At 40.2% G+C, this 17,965-nt stretch overlaps 1 protein-coding gene across 1 annotated transcript in view; it reads left to right on the top strand.

Annotated features, from left to right (window-relative positions):
* Window positions 1-17,322, top strand: part of MOGAT1 (monoacylglycerol O-acyltransferase 1) — a 32,197-nt gene extending 14,875 nt beyond the window's left edge. The window contains exons 4-6 of the mRNA XM_065930467.1: window positions 2,690-2,864; window positions 3,415-3,614; window positions 11,746-17,322. Of these exons, the coding sequence (XP_065786539.1) occupies window positions 2,690-2,864; window positions 3,415-3,614; window positions 11,746-11,900 (530 nt within the window). The 3' untranslated portion in view covers window positions 11,901-17,322. The remainder of the gene's footprint in view (window positions 1-2,689; window positions 2,865-3,414; window positions 3,615-11,745) is intronic.
* Window positions 17,323-17,965: the final 643 nt, after the last annotated feature.

The following is a 17,965-nucleotide window of genomic DNA, read 5'->3' as shown; positions in this document are numbered from 1 at the left end:
TCATCCTGGGACTTCTCTGGTGGTCCAGTGGCTAAGACTCCACGCTCCCAATGCAGGGGGCCTGGGTTCGATCCCTGGTCAGGGAACAAGATCCCGCATGTTCTCATACCACAACTAAAGATCCTGAGTGCTGCAACTAAGACCCTGAGCAGCCAAATTAATTAATTAGAATATATAAATAAATAATAAAAAAACATTAATCCCATTCAGGAGGCCTCCACTCTTATGAACTAATTATCTCCCAAAGGCCCCACCTCTTAATACCATGCTATTAGGAGTTAGAGTTTCAACATATGAATTTTGGAGGAATATAAACATTTAGTCCCTAATAGCCCTGAGAAATACCAACTTCTAAGCATGGTCTGAAGAAGGGAAGCCTCAGGAGGAAACTGAGAAGTGGACAGAGGCAAGAGAGGACTACCAGGTATCTGAAAATCCAAGGGGCTCTCTTTTCAGTGGAATGATGCCTCCAGCTCTCATTCAGGGCGCGCAGAGCAGAATGGCCATGCCTGGAACTCAACGAGAGTTCACACCCCTCTGTGCCCAGGTTCTCTACCCTCTAACCCATTCTCCTCTGCTGCTTCTTTGCAGAAAGTAGCTGGTTTCTCAGAATCCTGTCCTTATTTTATATTCCCCCAGCAGTAGAAATGCACAGTAAAATGAGCATGTAATTTCCTTCAAGAGATAAAGTGTTATGTCTTGATAAAGCTAGCACATTCTTTTATGACTAAAAAAACAAAAAGGATAAAATAAAAAATGGAAGGAAACAATAAGACATTAAGAAGGGATTATCTCTGAATTATGGGTCATGAGTTGTTTGTGTTTTCTTCTTTATTCTTTTTCTTCAAGAGTTCATAGTATTTTCCTCTAAGAGTACATTGTGCTTTTAAAATCTGAAAAGGAATATTTAAACTTATTTTTACATGGGAAAGCCTCATATAAAGACAGCAGTTATCTAACTTATGTCTTTAATAAACAATTTACCAAAGTCAAACTAGACATTTTGGAACCGTGCACAGATTTAGCAACTGATGTAGGTTATTTGTCAGATGTCTGAGTTTTTTTTTAAACCATTTACATTATAAATCCATGCTTGAGAAATAAAAATCCATGTAGAATACCTGAAAACAGATCATTGGTATACAGAAGATCAGTGCAACCTCTTGGAGGGTATCTTGTTTGGTTCTGAGCAAGGATCTGCCAGGGTAATAATCAAGACTACCACATACAGTTGTGCAGGTTGTGCGTTGAACAACTTCAGGAGACACCTTTTACTTAAAATGCAATATGAGTGGAATCTGTAGAATTCAGCGGTACACAACTTACTCAAACAACTGGTAGACCTAGTAATAATCAAGTGACATTTTAAAGACCTAACCCATCACCTGCCAAAATGTTAGATCTTATTAATGGAATCTTTTATCTAAGATTTGGCTATGGAAAAATTATAAACCCACATAATGCTCCAAATATAAGCCGTGCAGGAAATTTTGTTTAACATTTGCTAGTGCCATAAATCAGGGGTCCCCAAATTCTGGGTCCTAGTGCCTGATGATCGGAAATGGAGCAGATGTAATAATACTAGAAAAGTGCACAATAAATGTTCAGTCACTCAATCGTGTCCGACTCTTTGCAACACCATGGACTGAAGCACACTAGGCCTCCCCGTTCATCACCAGCTCCCGGAGTTTACTCAAACTTATGTCCATTAAGTCGGTGATGCTGTCCAACCATTTCATCCTCTGTTGTCCCCTTCTCCTCCCGCCTTCATTCTTTCCCAGCATCAGGGTCTTTTCAGATGAGTCAGTTCTTCGCATCAGATGGCCAAAGTATTGGAGTTTCAGCTTCAGCATCAGTCCTTCCAGTGAACACTCAGAACTGATCTCCTTTAGGATGGACTGGTTGGATCTCCTTGCAGTCCAAGGGACTCTCGAGAGTCTTCTCCAACACTGCAGTTCAAAAGCATCAATTCTTCGGCGCTCAGCTTTCTTTATAGGCCAACTCTCACATCCATACATAACTGCTGGAAAACCATAGCCTTGACTAGATGGACCTTTGTTGGCAAAGTAATGTCTCTGCTTTTTAATATGCTGCCTAGGTTGGTCAAAACTTTCCTTCCAAGGAGTAAGCGTCTTTTAATTTCATGGCTGCAATCACCATCTGCAGTGATTTTGGAACCCAGAAAAATAAAGTCTTCCACTGTTTCCCATCTATTTGCCATGAAGTGATGGGATCAGATGCCATGATCTTAGTTTTCTGAATGTTGAGCTTTAAGCCAACTTTTTCACTCTCCTCTTTCACTTTCATCAAGAGGCTCTTTAGTTCTTCTTCACTTTCTGCCATAAGGGTGGTGTCATTTGCATATCTGAGGTTACTGATATTTCTCCCGGCAATCCTGAGTCCAGCTTGTGCTTCCTCCAGCCCAGCGTTTCTCATGATGTACTCTGCATATAAGTTAAATAAGCAGGGTGACAATATACAGCCTTGATGTACTCCTTTTCCTATTTGGAACCAGTCTGAATGCACTTGAATCATCCCCAAACCACCCCCCATCGTCCCAGCCCGTGGAAAAATTGCCTTCCATGAAACCAGTCCCTGGTGCCATAAAGGATGCAGACTGTTGCCATAGATTCTTAAGATAAGAATGTTAAAGGGCAATTAGTTAACGCCTTTTGTTTTATTCACTAAGGGCCAGTCTCAGTTTCCAAGAAAAGTGTGTCCCATGTGTTAAGCAAAGAGGGAGGTGGAAACATCTCAGTCATTGTGCTCGGGGGCGCAGAGGAATCACTGGATGCCCATCCTGGAAAGTTCACTCTGTTCATCCGCCAGCGGAAGGGATTTGTGAAAATTGCTTTGACCCATGGGTAAGTGGCTTTTCATTTCAGTCAACTGGGTCAGGGAAGCTAACCCATTATTAAGTGAACTCAAAGAAGTAATTTTTCTGGCCCTTAAAGACAGACCTCATCACTGACCTTCCAATGAATACAGATGTAAATGTTTATGGGAAATAGAAGACAACCTTCCCTCTAAGATAACTCAGTGTCTTGGCATCCAGCCATTCAACTTGTCTATAAGAGCAAAACAAGCAAAATACAAAATTTCATAGGCACAGTATAGATTTCCAACCAAATGAACAAATGAACCATGAACAAAACCATAAATGAAAAAGAAACTTCCTGGAACCTTGATTTTCTATAGAATAAAATTCCACAAATCACTAAGACTGCTGAGGTACCTCCCCAAAGGACTTCAGAAGTAATTTAGTTTCAATACGTGGAACATAAACTTAACACTCCAAGGAGGCTTGGGGACATTAAACAATCGTGTGGAATCTGTTGCAGGTCAGCTGTTCTAAATGAAATATTTAAATCCTTTTCATCGAAAATGCTTATTCTTCCTCCTCGTTATTTCCAGTGCTTATTTGGTGCCAGTGTTTTCTTTTGGTGAAAACGAACTGTTTAAACAAGTTAGCAACCCTGAAGGATCATGGCTTCGAAATGTACAGGAGAAATTACAGAAGATCATGGGATTTGCTTTGCCACTGTTCCACGCCAGAGGAATTTTTCAGTACAATTTTGGCCTAATGCCTTATAGGAAGCCCATTCACACTGTTGGTATGTACATCAAATACTGGAGGCTTGTTAAATTGAGTGAGAGGATTATCTTACTTTGACCAATGTTTACTGTTACTGAAGTAGCTTTGAGTAAGACCTTCCGGTACCTCAGACGATTAAGCATCTGCCTACAGTGTGGGAGACCCGGGTTCGATGCCTGGGTCAGGAAGATCCCCTGGAGAAGGAAATGGCAACCCACTCCAGTGTTCTTGCCTGGAAAATCCCATGGACTGAGGACCCTGGTGGGCTACAGTTCATGAGGTTGCAAAGAGTCGGACACGACTGAGTGACTGAATTGAACTGAATAGATATTATTTGACCTTCCTTTACAGTATGCCTTGTATTTATGAAATGACTATATTTTCCATTTGAATGGGCATCAACTACTTTCAAAAACATTGTTATTGCACTCCAAGTAGAATCCAACTTTACAACTAGAGTTTCTAATACTCTATGATGAATCTATTTCTCTTCCAGAAGATGATAACATAGCAAGTCTTTGAATACATTACTTCAGAGTCTCTTGTGAAAATTTGTGTATAATAAATGTCTTCATCACGTTTAGTTCACACAGGCATCTGTTTCTATCACAAAGCATTTTTTTCCCAACTAGGTATATTTATATGTATTCTAATGTAGGGCTTCCCAGGTGGCTGAGTGGGTGAAGAATCTGCGTGCAGTGTAGGAGATGTGGGTTTAGTCCCTCAGTTGGGAAGGTCTCCTGGAGGAGTGCACGGCAGCCCATTCCAGTATTCTTGCCTGGGGAATCTCAGAGGAGCCTGGCAGGCTACAGTCTAGAGAGACGCAAAGGGTCAGACACGACTAAATCAACTGAGCACTCACTCGCAGACTGATTTTCCTTTTAAAAATGGCCTGTTTGGGTTGGGGGGGCATTGAGATGGGGGAGGAGGGTAAGAACCATGTTAATAGAAGAACGGAGGAGGAAAATAATTGCACCTGAGGTTGAAAAGGGGTTTGGAAAGTGGAAAAGGAGAAAGTGCTGAGTGGATTTCTAATGGCAAGATTAGCCAGACTATATACACATATGAAATGGAAGTAATAATTTCACCGACAATGGCCCATTAAATGAAATTCAAGCATTTTTTTCAACCGATTCCCTTGGAATGGGAGTTTATTGCTGTCAGTTTGTAACAGCTTTGCCTTTCACAGGCAGTCACGTGACATTTTTTAAAATGCTGTTTTTAACTCAAATGGAATATTAACAGTTGATTAATCAGTGTAATAGGAATACTGAGATAAGTTAAGCTTGCAGTTATATTTTTCAAGATAAGTGGTTCTATTTTTTGGTCATAATATTGGTTTTGATCCCTTACGTGCAGAGTATGGTCATTGGTATTTTGGGGGGATATGAGGGAAATTATATGATATGATTTTTCAGGGTCATTCTCATTGGACATAATTTATAAAGAAACTACCATGTGTGGTATACACATATACATTTTCTATATATGTGTCACAAGCAGTATGTCATTTACATATTTTATCTGAGTTATTATCAGTTTATCAAAGTAGAATAAACTGTTCACATAGGTTGTATTTTATTCCATAACAATAGAGAGAAGCTGATTTCAATGTCCCATCTATCATGACAACTGGGAGAGAGAAAGGAAGTGAGTTTAGACTTCAAGAACAGTTGTAAAAAGTCCTAGTTCCTTGCAAGATTGCTGCTTTTTCTTTGTTTCTGCCTCACAGAGCTCCAGGTGACAGGGATTTTGCTCTATTTGTTCTCTGCTGTGTTCCCAAGTGCTCTCAGAGTAGGAGCTCAAGACACGTTTGTGAATCAACAAATTAGTCTTTAGTTAGGCCTGTCTGGCTGTAATTCTCAAGTTTTCAGAAATTGAGCAAGTGCATAGTAACAAAAATTTTAAATCAATTTCCCAGGTGGCTCAGTGGTAAAGACCTGGCTGGCTCATGGAGGAGATGTGAGGTGGATTTCTGGGTCAGGAAGATCCCCTGGAGAAGGAAATGGCAACCCACTCCAGTATTCTTTCTTGGGAAATGCCATGAAGAGAGGAGCCTGGTGGGCTACAGTTCACAAAGAGTCAGACATGACTGAGCATACACACATTTTTTATATTTTTATAAATTTTATATTTTATTTTTTATAAATCTTATATTTTTAAAAAAAATTTTTTTTGATGTGGATCATTTTGAAAATCTTTATTGACTTTGTTCAAATATTGCTTCTGTTTTTTTTCTTTTTGGTTTTTTGGTCGTGAGGCTTGTGGGATCTTAGCGTCCTGACCAGGGATCAAATTCTCACCCCCTACACTGGAAGACAAAGTCTTAACCACTGGGCCACCAGGAAAGTCCCTCAATTTACTACTAAGTTCAAGTTGTAGAGCCAGTACCGGTAATGTGATGGAAAGTTGTTTGGGAAAGAAAGTACACTACAAGGGAAACTTGCTATTTAAAAGAGGAAATTTCATGTGTTGTAGTAGGTGTTGGTTTTAAGTTTTAAAATTTCATGTTGAAAAATTTCAAATGCTCAGAGAAGTCTCTTGAGTAGTAAAATGAACTCCTATGTTCCTTTTTCCTAGACTCACCACTTGTTAACACTTTTGCTACAGTTTTTTTCTCTAATAATATCACAAATACACTTTATACTATTGTTATCACTGAACTATATAAGTGCAGACAACATGACCATTTGTTCCTCATTACTTTTATGTATCTCTCTTAAGAACAAGATTATTCTCTTTCATAGTATCAGTTGGATACAGGAATTTAACATCAATTAAATGCTATTAACTGTGTACACTCCATATTCAAATTTCATCAGTTGCCACAATCACTTTCTTTTTAGTTGTGGGTTCTGGTGAAGGGCAGTATTTTTTCCCAAAGCAGTATCATACATTGCATTTAATTTTCACATTTCATTAGTCTACTTTAAACTAGATTAGTTTTTAAAGTTTTCTTTGTCTTTATGGCATGAGCAGTTTTTCTTTGTCTTTATGGCATGAGCATGATCGAATCAGTGATGCCTATGACTTATTTTCAAATGGTTATACAAAAACAAAAATAATAATACATGTTTATATCTATATATATTACTGTGTATGTGTGTGTGCAAAATGTTTGAAATTGGTGAGTCTAGAGGAAGTATATGCAAGTTCTTATTGTATTATTTTTTCTATAGGTTTGAATTTTTTTTTTTTTTTATAAAAAGTGTCAGGAAAGGGAATGTACCTTATTTAAATAAAACTGATTTGGATCCCACTTGAGGACAAAAGTAGTCCATTTTTTTTCAATTAGTTATTCTACCCTGAGGGATAAAACGACTAAGGGATTTTCCTGAAATATTGGATTGGCCAAAAAGTTCTTTAAGGTTTTCCATAACATTGTAATGAAAAATCTGAACAAACTGTTTGGCCAACCCAATAGAAAGAAAGAAAGAGGAACCTAATTTAGATTTTAATTGTGAAGTAGGGATTGTTGTTGTGCTCAGTCATTCAGTCGTGTCTGACTCTTTGCAACCCCATGGACTGTAGTCCAGCATGCTCCTCTGTCCGTGGAATTTTCCAGCAAGAATACTAGAGTGGGTTGCCATTTCCTCCTCCAGGGGATCTTCCTGACCCAGAAATCAAACCTGCATTTCTTGCTTCTCTTGCATTGGAAAGTAGATTCTTTACCACTGTGCCACCTGAGAGATAGTAACAAGGGGATTGGTATGGTGCCGCATACAACATATTAAGTGCTCAGTAAATGTTCATGAGTGTGTATGTTTATGTATGTGTGTATGTGCCTATGCATACACACACACACACACACACACACACCCCTACGTTGGACATGCAACTCTGTTATAAGCCAGAGGTTGTACTTGAACCCAGGTTTTGACTGTTCCCAACCCCACTCTGCCCAGCTTTCTGCCTGGTCTCTCTCTCTAGTGTATGGCTATGTAGCATCTAAAGAAAAAGGAATTCCTATGTGAGACCGTTAGAGAGAGAAACTCGGCAGAATTTTCATAATCACAGAAAAATAGAACAAAGACTCCTTATTGTAAAAGATCTACTCTTTGCCTCAATGAGAAAAAATAATGGACATCTCCAAGCCCTTTTCCAGTTGAAAATACAACTCATGAAGCTGCTCATTCTTCATCTGGGGAAATACAGCACAGTATCAAAGAAAGTTAGAGCAAGACTATTGCTGCCACATAAGGCAATAAAGACATAACTAATCCTGAACTGTTGGATAGAATCGGAAAATGGAACAAAGGAGCATGCCAGCTATAAAAAGCACCAAAACACAAATGAGAGCTGATTCCCACCTCTGCCACAACTAGATTTTAGCTGATTTTTTCCAGGGCAATGAGTTCTACCTCCAGAATAAACTGATACAACTGGTTTTTCCTTTGTGTTATAAACAGGGATTCATGCAGCAGTCTGCAACTAACCCAGTCTCATGTTGAAACAGCTTTCTTCTCCTTAGTAGTAAAAATCTCCTTTTTCTGGAAAGAGGGAATTCTGATCTTCTAAGGTTCCGAAGGTGCTTCTCAGATTTGCAGGTTTTTCTTTTGTTACCTCTGTTTTTATCCCTAAAAAGTAATTAGAAAGGTTTCTTACTCTCCAATCCAATTTTGGGTTAGTTTAGTAATGAGGGGCAAAAGTGTTGGGTTTAAATCTTAATTCCCTTTGGTTTCTGTTTGTTTGTTTCTGTGTATGTGTGTATGAAGTTTGGAAATGTTCAGCATCTCATTTTTTCTACAGGTTAAATAAGAAAAAGACAATCATAGTTTAAAGGAAAAGTCTTTGGTAAATTCAATGTATGTGGGCATGTTTGAGCTCTTTGAAATATAATAAAACTGTTAGTAGGAAAAGAACAGGATTGAAATGAACTGTAGGCTAGCTCATAGGAAGTAGGACTCAATAATTCAGAATTCACAAGTCCTAATTGAAGTAAGTGCTTCTCAGGTGACTCAGTGGTAAAGAATCTGCCTGCCAATGCAAGAAACATGGGTTTGATCCATCGGTTAGGAAGATCCTCTGGAGAAGGAAATGGTAACCCACTCCAGTATTTTTGCCTGGGAAATCCCATAGACAGAGGAGCCTGGTAGGCTACAGTCCATGGAATCACTAAAAGGGTCTGACACAACTTAGAGACTGAACAACAAAAATCTGAGTAATCTAGGAGCAAAATAAAAGACTTCATCTTCTTAGACCACTTAGACCCTGTATCACTATAAATCCCCCCTCCCACCTGGAATAGTTGCTTTTAATCTCTCTCCATGATAATTTCACAAGAAAACAAACCATTTCTATGAAACCACAAATTTGCTAGTAGATTTACAGGTAAACTTCTCACTATGCATGTAAATTTCTGTTTTGGGGGGAGGGGGATCAAACAACAACAAAGATTAGAGCTAGAAATGTGTGTGTGCTTAGTCATCCAGTCATGTCCGACTCTTTGCCTTCTTATGGACTATTACCTGCCAGGCTACTCTGTCCATGGGGTTCTCTAGGCAAGAATACTGGAGTGGGTAGCCATGCCCTTCTCCAGGCGATCTCCCTGACCCAGGGATTGAACCTGGAACTCCTGCACCGCAGGCAGATTCTTTACTGTCTGAGCCATGAAGGAAGCCTTAGAGCTAGAAGGAAGCCTCAAGATCACCTATTCTTTTATTCTATTGTTGTTGTTCAGTCACTAAGTCACATCTGACTCTGTGTGACCCTAGGGACTGCAGCATGCCAGTTTTCCCTGTCCTTCACTATCTCCTGGAGCTTGCTCCAACTTATGTCCCCTGAGTCAGTGATGCCATCCAACCATCTCATCCTCTGTCCCTCCCCTTCTCCTCCTGCCCTCAGTCTTTCTCAGCATCAGGGTCTTTTCCAATGAGTCAGTTCTTCACATCAAGTGGCCAAAGTATTGGAGTTTCAGCTCCAGCATCAGTCCTTCCAATGAATATTCAGGGTTGATTTCCTTTAGGATTGACTGGTTTGATGCCTTTGCTATCTAAGGGACTCTCAAGAGGCTTTTCTAGCACCACAATTCAAAAGCATCAATTCTTTGGCACTCAGCCTTTATGGTTCAACTCTCACATCCATACATGACTGCTGGAAAAATCATAGCTTTGACTATATGACTTTTATCCTATACATGTGAAAATTAAGGTCAGAGAGGAAGTTACTTACTAGCTGGGTGTACCTGCTGGGGAGTTAGTCCTGGATGTGGTCTAGCCTGGCGCCTCTTGTGCAACACCAGCTCCCGTTTCCATCAATTTTCAGCCTCTCCTAGTCTGTATTTCAACCACAACTGACATAGGAGTTCCCTGGTGGCCCATGGGTTAGGACTTGGTGCTTTCACTGCCCTGGACCTGGGTTCAGTTCCTGGTTGGGGAGCTAAGATCTCACAAACCATGTCGAGGGGAAAAAAGCAACCACAACTGATGGTGATACTGTTATGTTGGATCACAAAGGACTGCTGCCTACTATATATGTTTGACATCCAAGCTTTCGAGGAAAACTCTACATGAGCTTCTTGATGCTATATCTAGTTAAAAATATAGGAATTTGAGAATACTAATGTTGCAGTGAGGATACACACACACACAGGATGGATAGATTATATATAATCTTGTATATAAATATATAGATCTTAATGTATGATGCATTATGATACACATGTGTGTGTGTCTGTATCACTCCCTTCCTTGTGCTCCCTAACCTCCCATACTATTTCACACTTCTTTCTCACGTTATTTATCATTTCTTTCTCTGGTTTCTTTTTAACTAATCCTGTTTTGTTACTGACATGGATTGAGCCTTGGAGGTAGCATGGGGAGACTCCATGCGGGCAAAGGAAGCCCTACGAGTGCCATTCTGTTACTATAGCCCCACTTGACCTCATGCGGAAGCTGACCAAAAGCAATTGCTGCTCAGCCATTGACGTTGACCATCCTCTACATTCGCAACTCTTGGCATCAGTAGCAGCATCAGGCCAGCAGAGGGCGCAATGCACAGCAGAGAGGACTGAAGAGCAGGCGGCAGAGCCCCGTGTATCTAGTCTTTAAAAATCTGAGACAATGGAGGTAAAAGTTATTTATTATATAAATGCTAAGTCTTAAAACATTAGTCCGTTTTTTAATTATACAGGTAATACTAGTGCCTTCTCATTGTAGAAAATTGACACAATGCAGATAAAATATAAGTCCCCCAGCTCTGCCTTCTTCCCTCCATGTAAGGGCTAGCAGTGTCTCTTGGCTGACTTTCTTAGTAGACTAAAAGCTTATAATGCACCTAGATATAGAACATTTTCAATAAATACGATTATGCTATATTATTTTACAACTTTCCCGTTCCTACTGCATTTTAGACTTTTGCATATGTGTGTGAACACATATATATTTCATTTTTTACATTGAGATATATAATTGCATGTAACAGATTAGTTTCAAGTGTTGGTTTGATATTTTGTATGTATTGTAAAAGGATCACCACAGTAAATCTGTTTAATACCAGTCACCATACATGGTTTCCAAAATATTATTTCAGTTTTCAAAAACAAATTGCTGCCTAGAATTCCATTGAATGAATGGTCTGTGATTTGTTTAATGATTTTCTCTATGAAGATTTTTTTGGTTGGTTTTGTTTTCTGCCATTACATACAGTGGAACCCTTGTGATTAGGTGTGTTTTCCAGTCCAGATACTCGGCAGTGAAGATGTATATTCTTTTCATTTTTTAGGATGACGTTACAAAGAGCCCGATTAGAGGGTTGATGGCTCATGAGTCAAGACTTCCCCGGAGCAGTGATAATAGAGCTCTGTGGTCTGGCTGTCAGCTGTACCAGAGGGAGCGAGCTGGTGACGTGCACACACAGCCGTGAGCTTACACCCCACAGCTGCAGCCAGCACAGTAGTTTATTTGACTCCAAGTCAAAACCACCAGTGCCCTGAGAATCCAGCATGTGCGGAGAAGGAAGGCTCTTTATTTGTCACCAGAAGAGGTGGTGTGACCACTGCAGGCAGCCAGTAAAATGAAGAAGGGATGGGAGCTGGCAAGCCTGGCAGTTTCTGATTGGAAGACCTTTCTATGGCTGTCCATTAGAAGTGATAGTCCGTGGTGGAGTGGTTTTGGTTTCTTACTTAATGATGCATTCTTTGTGTTTTGCAGTTGGCCGCCCAATCCCTGTTCATCAGACCCTGCACCCAACCTCAGAGCAGATTGAGGAGTTGCATCAGACCTACATGGAGGAGCTGAGAAAATTATTTGAAGAACACAAAGGGAAGTATGGTATTCCAGAAAATGAAGCTCTCATTTTTAGATAAGTGTTGTCTTAGAAGACATGCAAGAGAGCGAGAGAACATCCCATTGAAAGAAAAGATATTCTAAATAAATTTTTTTCTTTGACAATGGAATCAAATTTGCAACTGTAAAATATTATGTATGGTGACAGATGTTGATGTTTATCTGTGGTAATTAAAAATCCAGTGGGTGACTATAGGGTGAGGCTGGAGGTGATGAATAAGCCTTTTAAGTGTCTTTAAGTAGGAAGGTAAAAATTGTTTTACAAGTTAAGAAAAAGTTTAGAATTATTCGTGTGCTTAAAAACAATGACAGCTTTAAAAGATAATTAGACCCTTTTACTGAATATCGCAATAATTTAATGTGGTGTTTTCACTGAGTATGACAGTTGTTCAGCACAGCTGGGACATTTACAAGACAAGTGTGTAAAATAATTTCCTGTGTAGAGCTGGAGGTGATGATTTTTTTTTTCCTGCTTGAACAGACCATTTGTTAGTGAATAATGTTACTTTTAAGACTTAGATCATTTGATCCTTTAGGTCGTATTCATATCAGCCAACACATTTTTATGTAACACTGCAGAATTCTTATGCCGTTTTGGAAATAAGATGAATCCACCATATGGAAATTCATGTGGATGAGAGCATTTCTTCTCTTTTCTCATCATGCTCAGAAATATTCATCATTGTCATTTGCTTAGAAATATGTTCATTTGCTACAGATGAGGAGGTCTTTTGGAAAACATGCTTTTGATGAGTTTTAAGACTTTGAAGGGCTTCCCTAATGTCTCAGATGGTAAAGAATCTGCCTGCAATGCTGGAAACCTAGGTTTTGATCCCTGGGTCAGGTAGATCCCCTGGAAAAGGGAGTGGCAACCCACTCCAGTATTCTTGCCCGGAGAATCCCATGAACAGAGGAGCCTTGTGGGTTACACTCCATGGGGTGGCAAAGAGTCAGATAAAACTGAGTGACTAACACACACACATGATATTGAAATTCCAAAAGGTTTTCATGGTAATACAAGGGCTTTAATTTTCTCCCCTTATGGCCTCTTCAAGTAAGACAAACTCTGAAAGAAAGCATCTTTTCTGGTGAGATGTTTCCAGTTCAGAGTTGACTCGGGTTGAATGATTCTCCCTAAGCCAAAATGTCAGGTCCAAGAGTGGGAACTTTTCTGTTCATGGATGTCTCCTGTGGGCCTGAGTCAACTTATGACACTTGGTACACATGAAATAAATGCTTGTTTAATGGATGTATTTCTCGGTGAACACACAAACAAACTTTGCCATAATGTGAAGAATTTTTAAAGTTATACCAGAAGATGAAAACTATTTTAAGAAAAGACCCACTTTCAGAAGGAGATAATTTATGTCTGATTGTCCCATGCCGGTAATTGACAATACTGCGGGCTGGTTTGTAAGAAGCAAGTCAGAAGGTAGATTCTGAGAATTAGTTGAAAAGTATTAAGTAGTTATTCATTAAGTAAGAAGACTATCTAGTTTCCAAATGATCTTTGCTGCTACATGTCTTTTATACCTCCTGCTCTCTTAGGGGCAATTTTATTGAGTTGTTCTAACTTATTGTTAATATGTGTTAAAACCCATAATTTTTAAAACAGCAGGTCCTGGGCAAGAGCCTAGATTGGGTTTAGCAACAGCAGAAGACAATCATTCTGGTAATGGCCTGAGTAGAAGACCATTTCATACAGGGAAAAGGGAACCTTCTCAGTTGTTCTATGGAAGACTTTTAGGCCGGCATCCCTTTGACTTCGTGTGGTTGGGCTGTCCAGGAGTCCACTGACCCATGGTCTTAAAATTAGATCAGTTTCTTTGTCAAAACTGGGAATAGGACACATCCTACTTTATCCTCTCTCTCTCCTTTTTTTCTTTTTTTTGGCCTCACTTCATGGTTTGTGGAACCTTAGTTCCCCTGACCAGGGATCAAACCCAGGCCTCAGCAGTGGAAGAAGATTAGAGTCTCAACCACTGGACTGCCAGGGAATTCCCAGGACATATCCTGTTTTAATAGATGCAGATAATTTGACTATAAATTCTTTTTTGTATTACTCAATACCAAACAAATGTAAAAGCAGAACCATTTACATGAAACTACACAACTACCGTCTAGCTGCCTCCAGGTGGCTCAGTGGTAAAGAATTTGCCTGCCAAGCAGGAGACTTGGGTTCCATCCCTGGGTTGGGAAGATCCCCTGGAGAAGGAAATGGCAACCCTTTCCAATATTTTTGCCTGGGCAATCTCATGGACAGAAGAGCCTGGCAGGCTATAGTCTATGGGGTTGCAAAGAGTTGGATACGACTTAGTAACCAAACAACACTCTAGCTGGTCAGGGGTGAGTTTTTGTGAGCAAATTGGTGAGGCCCAAATAACCACAATAACCAAAGCTTTTAAGTATAAAACCCATGAACTTCCTTCCTTTGGAAAAGTTTATGTAAATCTCATGACACAGCTCTTTGCAATTTCACCATGGTATGAATTTTAATCTCACAGTAGTGAGGGACCCGGCTGACCACCAGCTTCCACTGGATTGTCTAGTGAGCAGTTAAAGGCCATCTGTAGTAAGCAGAAGCCCTGAAAAATGGGAAGAGTTCTGCTCTGATTGATTTATCTAGAATTTTGCTATTTAAAAAATCTAGACATCAGTCTCTTTAATTTTAGCACACATAAAATCTTATTTTTAGGTGAGTATTAGGGAGTTTATCTCTTCCTTTCTTAGGGTCTCCAGAGGTCTTAATTCAGCCAGGCCAGAAGTCCTTTCTTAAACTCAAAGCATAGTTTTAAGTCCCATATAGTCCTACAGATGGGAGGGGAATATTTTGATAGGAATTTTTGCTACAACACAATGTGAGCAATATGTTGTATTCATTAGTATGATTTGATGGAGATCTCTTCAATTTTAGAAGTGCTGATCTAATGTGTAATTGCCCATAAAATTTAAATAGCAAAACAACAGCAAAAATAACCCCAGAACACCAGAAGGGCCTATTTCTTTAAGAAAATGGGCATTTATGCTGTTCGATCTGGACATTTCTTTCTCCCGCTTCCTTTGCACACCACATACAGGCTCAGTCATTTCCTTTGTCCTGCAGCTAGAAGTATTGAAATTGTCTATACCCAGTTAGGTCTGTTACACTCATTGAAGGCTGCAGCTTCGGAGCTTATGAAAGCCAGTCAGTTTTGCTCTGTCTCAAGGGGAACCAGGGCGAGGGATGCTCCATGATTTACGCAAACCCTTCACCATGACTGTGAAAACAAAGTCTCTATATAATCACTGATGACGAGTGATCCTTTACTGTGTGTGTAGGGTTAAGAGTAAAATCCCTACTTCCAGTAGAAGTTCCATTTCTGTCATGGGACACATAGAAGGTGGAGTCTAGATTCAGTGTCCTTACTTTTGCAACTTTACATCTCTTCTGAACTACCTCACTGGTGCAGATTGCCAAATTTGTGATAAATCAGAAAACACGTTTGGGGCAAATTATCTGTCTTCTTTTTCTCTGAAACAAGAGACCGTGTTAATGGGATCTGTCAGTTTTTTCCCCAGTAATCCAAGGTTGCTAGTTCTCATGTTTGCTTGTTTTTTAAATTAACTGATAAAATGTCTATTTGTGCGGCTCAGAAGAATTCCTTCTAGTAGAATTTGTATATCTTTTTAAAGGAGAAAAACAAGGCAATTGTCAACATAGCCAAGTAGTTGCTCCTGTTTCTCTGGGATAGCAAATGCAGAAGCAATTCTTTATATTTAATACAAAGGGATTTCTCTCATGACTTGTATTTTCATTATTTTAATTAATCTTTCCCAAATGCCATCAGCTGAGTGCCTTAGTGTATTATATTAGAAGAAGAAGGTTATCTCAATCCACAGATAGGTTTTCCTAGGTGAGGATTTCCTAGGTGGTGGAATCTCTGTGTTGTGTATGTTTTGATCCTGGCCCCAAGAGAGCAGGCTGCTGCTGTTTCTGCATGAATGGTTGAGGCACTGACCTGGAAGTCCGATGGATGGTACCATGGGAGCCAAGTATTAGAGCCAGAAGGGGCTGCAGAGTCTGTCAGTGTCTCTTGCTGCAGATGGAGCAGTTGAACCCCAGTGAGGCTGAATACAGACTGGAATTGACTCCATGTTCTCGATTGAACAGGAGGTACCACCGTCCCGTGACTGTTGATTAGTAAACCCAAGAATCCTTCTACAAAGCAAAAGTGTCCAAAAAAGTAGAGTAGGTTTAAAAATACACGTTTTTAGGCAAGGGATTAACAACTCGGCAGCAAGCTCTGTCTTGTTGGGATGGAGAACATTTTTCTTTCTTGAGGCTGGTACACCGCATTGTTGATTTTTGCATTTTGCAAGAGTTATTTTGGTGATGCGTCTGGGCAAAGTCCAAGTTTCCAGCAATGAGCTTGGCCCCTGGAGCCGCATGTTTCGGAGCTGTAGGATGGGGCAAGGTGTCTCGGGCCCAGGGTGAGTGACGGACCCTGCAAAGATCTTCCCTCTCAGCCGTGTTGTGATTGTTAATGCAGCCAAAGCAAGCTCATTACTCAGAGGTGCAAACAGGGCTTCTGTCACCTCACGGTCAGCTCCAAGCCCTGAGTCCATTCTGGCTCTGGCCTCATCCAGCTGGGTTGTCACAGCTGGGTTTTTTTTTTTTTTTTAATAGCTCTTAAATTCTGGTTAAGAATTATCTTAGGCTCTATTGAGAATAAAGATAAATCTGACTTTCCTTGTATTCCCAAGGGTTTGCATGATTCTCTCTTGTTCCATTTGCAGACCAACTTGTAGCTTCAGGTCTTTTTGATTGGATTTCAAACCCTCATTTACTGAGGTGCAGTCATGTCGAGACAACCAGAGAAAATAACTATCCCACTCTTTTCTACTCTCCAGGCTTCCGTGTTCAAATCACCCTTTAGTCTCTGGCCTTCCACTAATTGACTAAGTGAATTGGGATCATTGAGTTCCTATGTAAATAGAGTTAGGAGTGAATGGTCTCCAAGGTTTCTTCTGGCTCTATCTCTGTGGTCCCTCCCTGGCCATTTTTCTGTCTTCATGATGACATTTAGTTGGAGATGCAGATTTACCTACTGACTTTTCCTGTACTTTCCTCATTCAATTGTGTTCCCCCAAGACATGTGGTGAGTTCAAACAATTGTCTCACTTTCCTGGTATTTATAAAACACAGAGTGCTACCAAAATTTCTCCAGCATTGCAGTGACTTTTACTCATGGTGTTTCTTAAGAAATAATTTAAGTCTGTAAGTAAAAACCAGAAAAATATCTTTGAGACTGCCTCCTCTCTATCATTCAATACTAGGGAGTAAAAGTTTATTACATGTTAAATCTTATAGGAGATGATGAATTTTTATATTTTCTATGTTGGACATGTGACTGTGTGCTTTTTAAAAGTTGTTTGTAAAGTTTTGATCAATAAATGTGTTTCATGTCCAAGTTGTAGTTGTGTGAGTGTGATGTTTCACATGGATGGATTGGTTTTCCTTTGTTCACACCTTGACAATGCTAAATTAACCTGACCTTGAGGCTGAATATAAGCAGGATAATTGTTAACACAACAGTGAGCATTGCAAAGTCTCCTACTGAAGAGTCAGTCCTTCAAATTCACTTGGGATTAAAAAAAAAAAAGGAACTTCCCTGGTGGTCCAGTGGTTAAGACTCTGCACTTCTACTGCAGGGGCCATGGGTTTGATCCCTGGAGGGCTTCCCTGGTGGCTCAGCTGGTGAAGAATCTGCCTGCAATGCCAGAGACCTGGGTTCAGTCCCTGGGTGGGGAAGATCCCCTGAAGAAGGGCATGGCAACCCACTCTAGTATTCTTGCCTGGAGAACTCCGTGGACAGAGGAGCCTGGTGGGCTACAGTATGGGGGATGGCAAAGAGGTGGACACAGCTGGGTGACTTAACACTTTTTGGGGGAACTAAGATGCCCGTGCTGCTACAGGGGCCAAAGAAAAAGCAAAAAGACAAACGAAAAGCTGGGGCAGGTCCAACCGCAAAGTGCAGGTGTGCGGGATGCGGCCAGGGCAGAGGGCCATGAGAGAAGAGGAAAGTGAGGAAACGGCTGTGGTCTC

This window comes from Muntiacus reevesi, chromosome 3, assembly GCF_963930625.1.
Source record: "Muntiacus reevesi chromosome 3, mMunRee1.1, whole genome shotgun sequence".
In the NCBI taxonomy this organism is placed as follows: Eukaryota; Metazoa; Chordata; class Mammalia; order Artiodactyla; family Cervidae; genus Muntiacus; species Muntiacus reevesi.
This window is presented reverse-complemented; position numbering and strand designations above follow the sequence as displayed.